Genomic DNA, 11,706 nt, shown 5'->3' with positions numbered 1-11,706 from the left:
GATTTCACTCCTGAATGCCGCTCTCTCTGTACATGAAGTGCCGAGGAACTCTGTGCTCTGATCAGTAACTGTGCAAATTGCATGCGGTGGTGGACCATAGGCTCGCCTGTGTCAGTGGTCGCAAGCTGCATGCAACCAGCGACGTGTGTAGACTCTTCACTAGTCGCTTTTTGGCTACTTTTCCGGAAAATGCCTTCGCCAGGGTGTAAAACGGAAACGCGCGGCCGGGGATGGGGGTAGGCGGATCGAGAGACAGCCGCAGTGTACGGTATGTTTTCCTTTTTGTTTTGCAATATTACAGTCACCATTGTTATTTTGTCGTCAGCTAGTCAAGCAAAAAAGTAAAAAAAAAATGGAATGTATAGTCAAGGTTGGAGGTAGTGCTATCACCGAAAAATTGGAGCTAGAGACGATCAACTTTGACAACCTCGTTAAAACAGCAGAGCTTTTGAGTAAGCTAAAGGGAAAGTTCATTCTTGTACATGGAGCAGGGTAGGTCGACGGGGTACGGTACGGTAATGTAACTCCATCCATGCGGGCGAGGCCGGCCGGGGCCTGGCTAACGTTAGGCATATGCACTTGACGTGCTTAGTGTTAGTAGCTACGGAAGATTCTATCTTCTATTGGTGGAAAGTTAAAGTGTGTCTCTGAACCGTCACAAAACAAGTCTATTTTTTATTTAGAAAAAAGAATTAAAAGAATTCAATTTGCTTAACTAATAGGCAAGTTATGATGAATAGTTGTTGGACTAATGGAATCATATGGAATACAGTGAGGGTATGAAAAAAAATCAAGCATTTGAGAAAATAAGACAAACTTTGATTGCCAACCATATTTCACCACACAAGGAGTCCTAAAAACAGAGAACAAGGTTATATATCATAACCTTGTTCTTTGAATGAGTGCGCATATGGGCAGCACCACACAAATGCAATATGCATAAATCATTGTTTGCTTTTGTTAGATCTACTTGCTGCATAAACATGGGCTGCAGAACACGAACAAAAGTGCACATGTCTGCAGCCGCCCAAACAACATACGGGTTGATGTTCTGAGGGGATACACTTGTGCAGAGCAGACAGAAAATTAACCTAGGTTAGCCTCAGTCCCCCTACCCCCAGGGACGTCTTTGTGTTCGGGCTTCCGCGGTAACATTACGTCAAACCCCCGTTTGGAGAAAGACCGCAGTTCAGACTGCAAACTGCGGTATTAGACCCCAAATCGTGTTTGAGATCATGGGGCTGTTTCATAAAGCTGTTCGTAAGTTAAGAGCGACTTTAAAAACGACTGGTGATCATCGCCAATGGTGTGTACCATTTACCGCAAGACAGGATCACCAGTCGCTCTTAACTTACGAACAGCTTTATGAAACACCCGCCTGATCAACCCCGCTTGGCCAGGTAATCCCCGCTGTCTCCACAGGCCAGATTATGAGCGTTGGGCCAGGGACGAAATGATAAACAACAGCTGTGCTATTACGTAAGACTTCTCTGCCTGTAGTAGGACCTTCGGAATGAAATTATTCTATTTGATATTTAATCACGTTTTCAAAGGCATATTGTATTCAGAAATTCAATGTTAGTCCATTTTTAATTTCGAACGAAGAAAATCGACCTCGAAATAAGGAAAGTAAGTGAATAAAAAATGGCGGCATGCTTTGCCGGGGACCGCGCTCGGGCTATTATGTTATCTTCGGACCGAGGTCAAGAAACAGGTGTTTTGATACTTACTTGGGGCAGTAATTGATTGAGAAAAACCATGGAGTAGGTCCATGGAAAAACTGGGGTATACGTGTTCTCAAACGGAGATTTACGTCATGACCCCTCCCCCACTTTCAAAACCGTTCCATGCAGCCCTGATATAAGCCATGTTTTTGGCATAATTTATCAATCTTTATTTCTAAAAATTGGCAAAACTCATTAATTTTCTATTCATTTCCAAGACTTAAAAAATATTGAATGTGTATTAGTCACTATTAATGATAAGAGAATTAACTGAAAAGTTTCCAATTTGGGAAACACAGTTTTCATATCAAATGAATTTGTTTCAAAATAATTCAGAGGAATAAGAGATGAATTTCGAAATTTAACAGCTAGAATTCTTTAAAAGTGACAATTTTTTGGTTCTTAATGTACAAGTTTAGTTTTCTGCAATCAGATCAAATTTGAATAGTGAGGGTAATTAGTGTGGCGTTACATAAGTTATCCTCTCATTTCACTTAAGTTTTACTCATGTACTTTTCTACAACCGATAAAATGGTTAGTTTGAAAGTAAGACTGATGACAAGTGAGAAGTTGAGAACTAGTCTAGAATAAATAAATCTATTTTTATTTTTCCTTGCAGATCCTTTGGTCATTTCCAAGCTAGTGAATACGGTGTCAGTAAAGGATACACTTCTCTCTCATCAGATGAACAGCTAAGAGTTAAAGAAGGTTTCTGTAGAGCGAGGCTCTCTGTCACAAAGGTATCCTTTTTGAAAACCAGGGAATGTGGGGGAAGAGTGTAACAGTACCCTCTGAATTTTTGTTTCCTTTCCTTTATTCTAGAATTTTGTTTCAGTGAAAGGTCAAGGAAGAATTGAAGGAACATTTATATTAATGGATGTGATTCCAGAGGTGACAGAATGTCAGGTTCATACAATGAAAGTGGAGGGGCACCTATTGTTTGGCAGACAAAAGGTGCCCCTACACTTTCTTTGTCCGAGACTGATGTTCCGCCACCTCTGTGTGATTCATAAGTATTTTTTTTTGTTCTTAGATCTTAGATACAGGTATCTTAATATGTGTAAAATCATTTGTCATTTAATAGTTTTATAATTATTTCATTGGTGTAATTATAAATGTTGATGTTGGTCACTAGAAATAAAAGAATATGTTAAAACAAAAAAGTGAGGAAATGAGAAGAAAAGAAAAAAAAAGTATGGCAAATGACAAACTAATTTCAAACTTTCAAATGATTTATCAATACTTCTCCTGGAAGTGAAACAGGATATAGGTTTTACAAACTTCACTTTTCTTATGAAAGTATAACCCGTCTTCCAACTTAATTTATAATTCATTTGTTAATAGCTTTTTCATTGAGGACATTCCTCCTTCAACTAAATTGGTCCACTCCCTTTTTTTTTGGATGATAAGTTATTGTATGGTCAAGAGGTTTACCAACAGCTGCATGCAGTCTTGACCAACCATTTAAAAACTGTAAGATTCAGGAACCCAGTTAGAGCGGACAATTATATTACAGATTCTCGTAATATGACAATTTTATTGTCAATATTTTTATGCATAATCCAACTTGCATAATCATTATTTTTGACATTTTTTATCCTTTGTGTAGTTGAATCATATGATAGTGAATGCTCTGGTAGAAAAAGGAGTGCCTGCAGTTGGATTCTCTGTAAGTACGAACTAATAGATATACACAGCTCCTCAAATTGGCAAAACTTGTTATTTTCTATTCATTTCCAGATTTTTAAAAATATTGAATGTGTATTAGTCAAATTTAATAAGAGAATTAAATGAAAAGTTTCCAATTTGTTTCCAATTTAGGAAACACATTTTTCATATCAAATGAATTTGTTCCAAAAAAAATATTGTAGAGTGATGAAAAGATGAATTTTCATAAGATTTTTTCTTTTAACAGTTAATACTTTAAGTCTGTTCCAAATTTCCAATTGAGTGATATTCAAATTTTACTAAAGCAAAGGAAAGGGTAGCAGTATACACTAACATTTTATATTCTATATAAATGAAAACACATTTTCAGATCAACCTATTTAATCCAAAAGCCATGAAGAGATGATTTTTATGGGGAAAAAAATTGGGAGCAACGGCAAAAACTAATGATCTCCCAAACGTGCAATTATAAACCCAAGAGATGTTCAAAATTTACTTTAAAAAATGGAAGCAAATATACCAAAATTGTATTTGTTCATATTCTTTACTTGATTAATTTATCTTTCAGCCATGTGGGAGATGGAGGATGAAAGGAAGAGGTCAAGTGAGGTCAAGTGACTGTGAGAAGGTCAATGAACTATTAGAGGCTGGTTTCCTACCTGTGTTACATGGGGACTGTGTGTTAGATGAAGATCTGGGATGTACTATTCTCAGTGGTGATACAATTATCCAAGTTAGTATATTAATAATGATGATGATAGTGATGATAATGGTGACGACGATTGATGATGATTATGATGATGATGGCGGTGATGATGGGGACCTGCTTGTGATCCCAGGCAATTCAGATTTATAAGGCATTTCACTCAAACATGACAAGTTCTGTCAATTGAATTGTTTTCCTATATTCTTATTTTGTTAGGTATTATGTGAATTCTTCAAGCCAAAGAGAGTGGTCTTCCTATCAGATGTAGAGGGCGTATTCACCAAGCCTCCGACCGACCCTGAAGCTAAGCTCCTTCCCAGAATCCATGTTAGAGAAGATGGGAGTTTAGCAACCAGCATAACGACCCGACAGCTAGACCATGATGTCACGGGGGCATCAAGGCGAAGATAGCATCGGCGTGCAGCATCGTCACGCAGAGTGGTGGCGTTATACCAGTGTTTGTTTGTAAGCTTGGAGAACATTCTGCAGAGCTTGCCTGCTTGCAAGGTGACAGGAGCGATGCTTTTACAGGGACTATCATTGAAGCTGCAGATAACGTTCCAGTTTTATGATAAACAAAGAAAATATCATTTTGGACTTTTCCCTCAATCTGTTTTTAGACTGTGCCCCATATATATATGCATGCTAAAGCATATACGGTGGTCTCCAGTGGGTTAGATATACTGTACATGCAGTATTCTACAATCACTCCCTTTTTAGATCTTTTGTAACCACCGAGATGGGCATGATCATTTGTGTTGGGCTTTGGCAACAGATCAAATGATAGTCAATTGGTTTTAGTGGACAATGTAATAGAAGATTTACCACTTGTAAATTAACCTACAAATTGTGTCACTTGGGATATGCACATGATGCTGGGGTTCATATTAGAAAAGATTATCACAGATTGGTATACCAGACAGGCATACATAACATCCTGTTTAAAAAAAAAAATGGATAATCAAGTACATATCCAATCATAACAAAAAAGAAAGATCATTTGAAAATCTTCTCTACATCTCATTTTGAAGTGCTCATCTTGATTCTCTCTAAATGGGTTTCTCATACTACTATTTCCTTTGTAATTGCTTAGTTTAAAGCACACCACTTATTCTCTTTGCACACATCTATCAAAATCGATCTATTCATACGGACAAGAATACAACTACAACCATTTAGGTTCACAGATATTGATCTATTTTATTAATCTCTATACAAATGTACATGTGTATATATATACATATTTACAAAAACTGAACGTAATCTTTATTTTCAAATGAAATTGTTTTTCTATTAGCAATCTTGAAATAAACAATAAGACTATTCAAACAAAGTTTAAGTTTACTCTGTTCACCCTGTGCATTGCTAACAACAGTCCTATCAAGATAATCAAGGGCCCGTAACACAAAGCTTAGCAATGATCGTAGAACATTTTTCCACGATTGATTGCATAGACTACAACGTACAATCAATCATGAAAATCATACGTACGATTAATTGCTAACCTACGGGACCCAGGAGTTTTGGCACCACGATGCAGAACAAATCCAAGAACATAGTAAATGTATTGAAATTACAGGTCAAAAACAAGCTTGGAGGTCTTTGTCGAAAATTGCTGAATCGGAACGGCAGTTTCATCCTATGTTTTGGAGCTGATGAGAAATGACAAATATGCCGTTTGTCCAGATTCCAGGATGAAACTGCCTTTCTTTACAAAAACTATTATTGTCATGAAGGTCATTTGACAATATGTTCTCTATGTTTGAAAGCGTTCTGCGTCGATGTTGCGGTTACGAATACTCCCTAATGATATGGATGTCTGAAGCACTTGAAATCATGACAGTATGTTTCAATTAAAGGCCTATTGTTAATCTGGTATTCCTGTGTAAGATATCTCAACACAAGTCTGTTCAATGTTGAGTTGCTGCTTTCGGATACCTGACCAATATGGTTTTCGAGAATGGCATGCTGATCTGGCTAAAGTTGCTTCAACAGATATCTCTCATTAGTCTTCATATTCAGACTTAGTGTGAGGATAAGGAATGAAACTTAATGTGCACATACAGCTAAACTTGCATAAGTCAGGCTTCCATAAGTTGTATATTTGCCCAAGCTGAAGCAATTTATGGCCTGTTGCAGAAAGAGTTGCAATTAATCGCAACTCTAAAAAGCATGCGCAACTTGATTTTCAACCAATCAACAGCGCGCATTTGGGACTTGCAATTGATTTTTGGCTTGCATTTAAATGCAAGTCTTTCTGCAACGGGTCCCAGATCATGCACAACATAAATTATACTGTATACCTCTTCTCATTTGAATAAAGTAAAACACACTTTTTGGTCCAAAGAGTTGCTTAGGCAGTGTCACCTGTATATCAATTCCTAAGAGTGCTTGAGGTGTATGACTGGTGTGTCTAAACAAAAAGTCCTCCAAGGTATGTTATTTTCAAAAATTATTAAGACAGATTTGACGTTGGCACCATCATAACATCTCTTGCTCTCTGCAATCCTGATCATGTCTCCTCAGTGTCTCTGATCTTGGTCTCCAGATTTGTGTTTGGGTTTTGCACCAGACAGAGATAGAGCCAGAGCCTCCACTGTAAACACAAAAGACACAAATAATATCCTTTCAGCATTATTAAGTTAAGCTTATGTTTATATCAAAATCCAATTTAATGGGGTGCCTGTTGCCAAAACATTCATGGAGTACAGGTTTTTTTTTATTTTTGTGAGTCCTATGTCATGTTGTTTTGGGCTAGGGTCGAAACCCCTCTTGCTCCATTTCCATTTGTGAGTGTTATGTGCCTTAAGTTCACACGATATGGATTCTTACTTTTATTCAGCACAAGTTGGCAGATATTCCAGAACAACAACAAACACACATAAATTTATGTGTATGTGTGGATACTTCTGACTTGCAAATGACAAAGGAATAAAGCAGAATCAAATTCTTTCAGAATTACTTACAATGAGGAAAGGTGCCTCTTCTAATGATGTTTGCAAGTAAGGTAGAGAGAAACTCATTGCAATTGAAGAACTCTTCTTCAGCCTTGGCCACGTTCTCAATGCTAAATGAAAATAACAAAGATTTAGATTTTACCATAAGACATGCAGAAGTGCCAATGAGTGGCTCTTGTTTAATGCATGGGTAAAATATTGCAAAAATAAATTCATCTATCTAAAATAATCATAAATGGTTTAGTAAATGCAGTAGAAATAAAATTGTAGATTTTATAAAAAGGAGCATAGCTCTCAAACGAGAGAGAGCTCTGCTCCTTTTGAAATCTATGATTTTATTTCTACGGCATTTACTAATAAATTCATGATTATTTTATTCCATATGTCAAAGCAGACTCTTTCTTTCTTTCTTTCCTTCCATCCATCCATTCTTACCTGAAAGTATGTACCCCTGCATCCCAGCGTCTTTGGAAGGTGACAGCAAGGTTGAGGACCTTGGAGACGGCTTCTCTGACGAAGCTAACCTTGTGGTGAAGCAGACACCTCTCTGATATCTTGGCCAGGTAGGACTTGTGAGCAGCTAGGATCTGGTCCAGGTCCAAGGCTTGGTCCAGAGCAGCAGAGAACTCCAGACCAGTGCTGTAGAGGATCTGATCAAAAAGAAGAGGCCACACAAGAAGATTGAGAACTTATCTCAGGGTTCCCAGCTTTTCAAGCAAACAAAATTCCCTGATTTTTCCCTGATGAAGTTTGAAAATTCACTGATAATTATTTAAACCCATTCCCAATTTCGCATGTTTCTAAATTGTTGCAGTGAATTACATGTATTTTTAGTATAAAAACACATTTTAGTATAAAAAACACAATGTTAAACTAATTAGCTACACTAAAAAACCACCATAACCAGTCACTCAATGGATGTTGTTTTGATAAGCAACAAAATATAACAGAGTTTGACTGACTACCATGCTTTTGACTTTTGGGCCGATCAAAATTCCCTGATTTAAGGCATTTTCCCCTGATTTGAGTTATTTTTAAATCAAATTCCCTAATTTTTCCTTGACTGGAAAAAGTAAAATAATTATCCCTGATTTAACTGATGGGCTAGGAACCCTGTATCTTTATACATGTATGACATAATCGTACCTTGTGATACGTCATCCTGGTCATTTTCAAAACTGGGTAATGCTCTGATCAGGACCAAGAGCAATAATTGCAAAATAATGTAATAACATTAAAAGCTGATAAATTAAAGCAAAAAAATAAAAAATTTAGAAATTTTGCAGACCAATTATCCTTCCTTGGTTCTATATATTTCATCAAAGGCTTCAAATTTGTTAATATGTGAACATTTTAATGTAAATAGAGAATTTGTTTAGATCTAGGTCAAACCAGTTTAATTTTGTCATCAATCACATATGATACCTGAAGCAGATTGAAACAACAAATGGTTCTCCAGTTATCACAAGAATATGACTTTAAAAATCTTATCCAATCTTTGTCACTCCTACATGTGTATACATAAACTAAGTTTGAAGGTTAATCCTCAAACCATTCCTCACTCATCAGCAAAGTTTGTACCATCCCTAAAGGGACCACACACCTTACTATTGGTCTACAACCCGATTTTCAGAAGAGAATGTAGTAGACTTTGATGCTACTAATGAAACCTGGAATATCTTACAGTGTAATGATCTAAATCATCGTATGAATACCTATGTTCAAATCTGTGACTAAGCAATCATCTTTCTTAAAATTAAAGGCGAATTTAATATCTAGTCGTAATGATGTCATAGCAGTCGCACGATTGGCTACGATTTGAAACTAATTTGGCCTTTACTCCAAAATAAAGGCTTGCAATCTTTCAAAATGGTTATATTAGTATTTTTTCAATTTATTTTAACCTCAAATAAAATGCTATGTTCCATTCACATTTTCAGAAAATGAGCAAAATGCGATTTGTTCCAAAATCAGATCGCGAACAGTCGTAAGGTGTGCGGTGGCCTTAACCCTTTCAATGGGACCAGTATTTTGACGGACGTTCATGGCTAAATCCTTACCCTAGTCATGAGATAGTTATGCACAGCATTGACAAAGTGCATGAGTCGGAAGCGCAGGATGAAAAGACGATGGATAAGAGGTAGCTTCTCCTTAAGAGCCTCATCTGCTTGACCTCTATCCAGTCTCCCAAGGTCGCTGTCTTCAGTCAAGTGTCCAATGTTCACTGAAATCAGTAGATCTGACCAAGAAAGAATGTTCCAAAAACATAAAAGAGGGAATACCAGGTGGGTGTTTCATAAAGCTGTTCGTAAGATACAAATGATTTTACGCATGACTGGTGATCCTTTTTTATGCTATGTGATATCCCTATATGATTGAGTTATGACCTGAGAACATGTTCCAGTCGTGCGTAAAGTCGTTCGTAACTTTACGAGCAGCTTTATGAAACACCCACCTGTTTCTTCTTTTGATCATGCAGTTGCAAATTTGATGCGCAACTTGCAAAATTCTCCTTCAGCTTACCACAATCATGCGCTTCCCCATTATTGAATGAATGGCAATTAGACCGAATGGGTTTTTAGTCCTTGTGGTATGAGACTATATGAGAAGTATAACTAACTGCTTTAATATACACTAAGTAGAATGTTATTGTGCTGTTTTTCTTCTTCTCATGAACAGCTCCATTTCACGGTAATCATTTTGTTGAGAGCCTGTGATAGGCCCTTGGTCTTTGCTAGGTCCATCACACTCTCAATTGCTATGATAATTCTTATGTATAACTATTGAATAAAATTGACTCTGCAAAAGTACATGTAGAACTTGCAGAAGTCAAATAATGGCCAAATTTGAAGCATTAAATCAGACAGAATATGCAAAACATATGGTAATAACATCTTTCAAGTCAAATTTTGCCCAGGACAAACATATGTACACTGAATGTGGTCCCATGAGTATACCCTGTACTTCTTTTTTTTATAATGTTTTGTAAATATCATTTGTATTTTTTTATTGAGGATATAAAAATAATTACCTGGAAACCTTAGTTGTTGAAGGCAATACTGAGCTCTCTTTACTTGGAGTAGGAACCTAAATACTTGATTGTAGATATCTAATGCATGGTGATGAATAACTATATCCACTGGCCATGGGACCTGTCAAAGAATAAAACCAGTACTGACTTATCATACATGTAAATGCTTATAAAACACATGAAAAAAAAAACATGTTACATTAATCAGGCCAATACAATATTTTTCCTTTATTAAACTTTACAACACCAATTTTTTTTTACAATACAAAAGAAGAATCACTCTTTCAGATAGGCTAATGTTAATTTTTTTTTTTTTTACATTTTTGAAGACTTAATTGTTATGTTGGATATCTACAGAGAACCTTCCCAGGCAACTCATTGTTGGTATTGGGAGGGTAGTTGGCATTTACCTTATAATGCAAGGTGAGAGAGTCTAGTGCATGAATTGGTTGAGTAGCCATCTTCCCTGTCAGTCTCTCTGGCTCTACACTCACGATTATCCTAGTCAGAATTAGGAGACAAAGTACAAATCAAATGAGAAAACAAGAAACTGTACTGATATTCTTCCTTGTAGCACAAGGTATATTCCATACCTTCCTCAAGAATATCATATTGTAATGATTGTCTGGGCCCATTTCATTAAGGACTTACAATTGTTCATGGCAACTACCATGGTAACAGGGCTCAGCAGCCAATCACAATCAAGGTTTCCATGGTAGTTACCATGATGGCAAAGTTATAATAGTTGTAAGTCTTCAAACAGGTCCCTGGTTAGATCTTTTCCAAGATTAAAAAACATGAAATTCTTACTTGGTTCTCAAAATATGCAGCTGAAAAATTTGCCTATGTTATGGCCAAATCCTACACATATTGCTCATTTATGATAAATTTCAATTTTAAATACATACTGCAGCTAATATCAATATGATTCATACAATGAGTGCATATGATTCAATGGGAAATTGCTGCTTGGTCTACACCCACTGTCTTCTTGTGGTTTGGTCTCATCTCAATTGCTCTAATCCCAGTTCATTTTCAACTAAGTCCTTTACTAACCATGTTTGTCTAATTTAGTACTTTACAAACATACCTAGCAGCTTCTTCTGGGTATCTAACACTCAGCGTTTCTTGTAAATGATAGTTGAGGTTGAGTGTATCCTGCCATGACTCATGTCGACGTATCTTATCAAACAGCTCAGAGTAGAAATCATACATCACATCACCGGCCTCAAGGAGAAAGAAACGCTGTTCAACAAGGATTTTATAAGAAAAAGAAACAAAAGCTGTTTGATGACAACAATACACCAATTCACAATTGCATTCTGTGCATGAACGGTAAAAGGTCATTCAAGATAAACCATCGCGGTGGGTTTCAAATTCACTGACATAAACATTAATAATTTGATAATTCATAATCCCTTCTAAATTATTTCTATCATCACATCAACTGAAAGAGTTACAAAGTGTTAAAGTACTCGAGAGGAGCTAAAATAATAGTCAATATACCAAAAGCAGACAAATTTCAAAGTCACTTGAAAGAGCAACCGTCATGTAATTGATATTTTTAGATAATTATTGACTGAAAATTTCAATGAAAACATTTTATGAACCATGGAGTAT

General features: G+C 36.4%; 2 protein-coding genes across 4 annotated transcripts in view; one reads left to right on the top strand and one right to left on the bottom strand.

The window, feature by feature from the left end:
• Positions 1 to 315: 315 nt before the first annotated feature.
• On the top strand, positions 316 to 4,592 carry LOC121418599 (isopentenyl phosphate kinase-like). The gene is made up of 5 exons (XM_041612564.1): positions 316 to 492; positions 2,344 to 2,464; positions 3,334 to 3,393; positions 3,961 to 4,125; positions 4,315 to 4,592. The coding sequence occupies exons 1-5, from the start codon at positions 353 to 355 to the stop codon at positions 4,507 to 4,509; spliced, it is 681 nt and encodes a 226-aa protein (XP_041468498.1). The 5' UTR covers positions 316 to 352; the 3' UTR covers positions 4,510 to 4,592.
• Positions 4,593 to 5,824: 1,232 nt separating this feature from the next.
• LOC121418584 (gamma-tubulin complex component 5-like) overlaps positions 5,825 to 11,706 on the bottom strand; it is a 37,837-nt gene continuing 31,955 nt past the window's right edge. For 2 of the 3 annotated variants that reach the window (XM_041612533.1, XM_041612541.1), the window contains exons 16-22: positions 11,177 to 11,331; positions 10,497 to 10,587; positions 10,087 to 10,207; positions 9,116 to 9,294; positions 7,491 to 7,705; positions 7,065 to 7,165; positions 5,825 to 6,694 (exon numbers count right to left, since the gene is read on the bottom strand). In XM_041612533.1, coding sequence (XP_041468467.1) covers positions 6,621 to 6,694; positions 7,065 to 7,165; positions 7,491 to 7,705; positions 9,116 to 9,294; positions 10,087 to 10,207; positions 10,497 to 10,587; positions 11,177 to 11,331 — 936 coding nt within the window. In that variant the 3' untranslated portion in view covers positions 5,825 to 6,620. The remainder of the gene's footprint in view (positions 6,695 to 7,064; positions 7,166 to 7,490; positions 7,706 to 9,115; positions 9,295 to 10,086; positions 10,208 to 10,496; positions 10,588 to 11,176; positions 11,332 to 11,706) is intronic. The other variant, XM_041612550.1, reaches the window with a different exon arrangement.

Source organism: Lytechinus variegatus, chromosome 1 (genome assembly GCF_018143015.1).
Source record: "Lytechinus variegatus isolate NC3 chromosome 1, Lvar_3.0, whole genome shotgun sequence".
Taxonomy (NCBI): Eukaryota; Metazoa; Echinodermata; class Echinoidea; order Temnopleuroida; family Toxopneustidae; genus Lytechinus; species Lytechinus variegatus.
The sequence above is the reverse complement of the archived record's forward strand: the minus strand, read 5'-3'. Positions and strand labels throughout refer to the sequence as shown.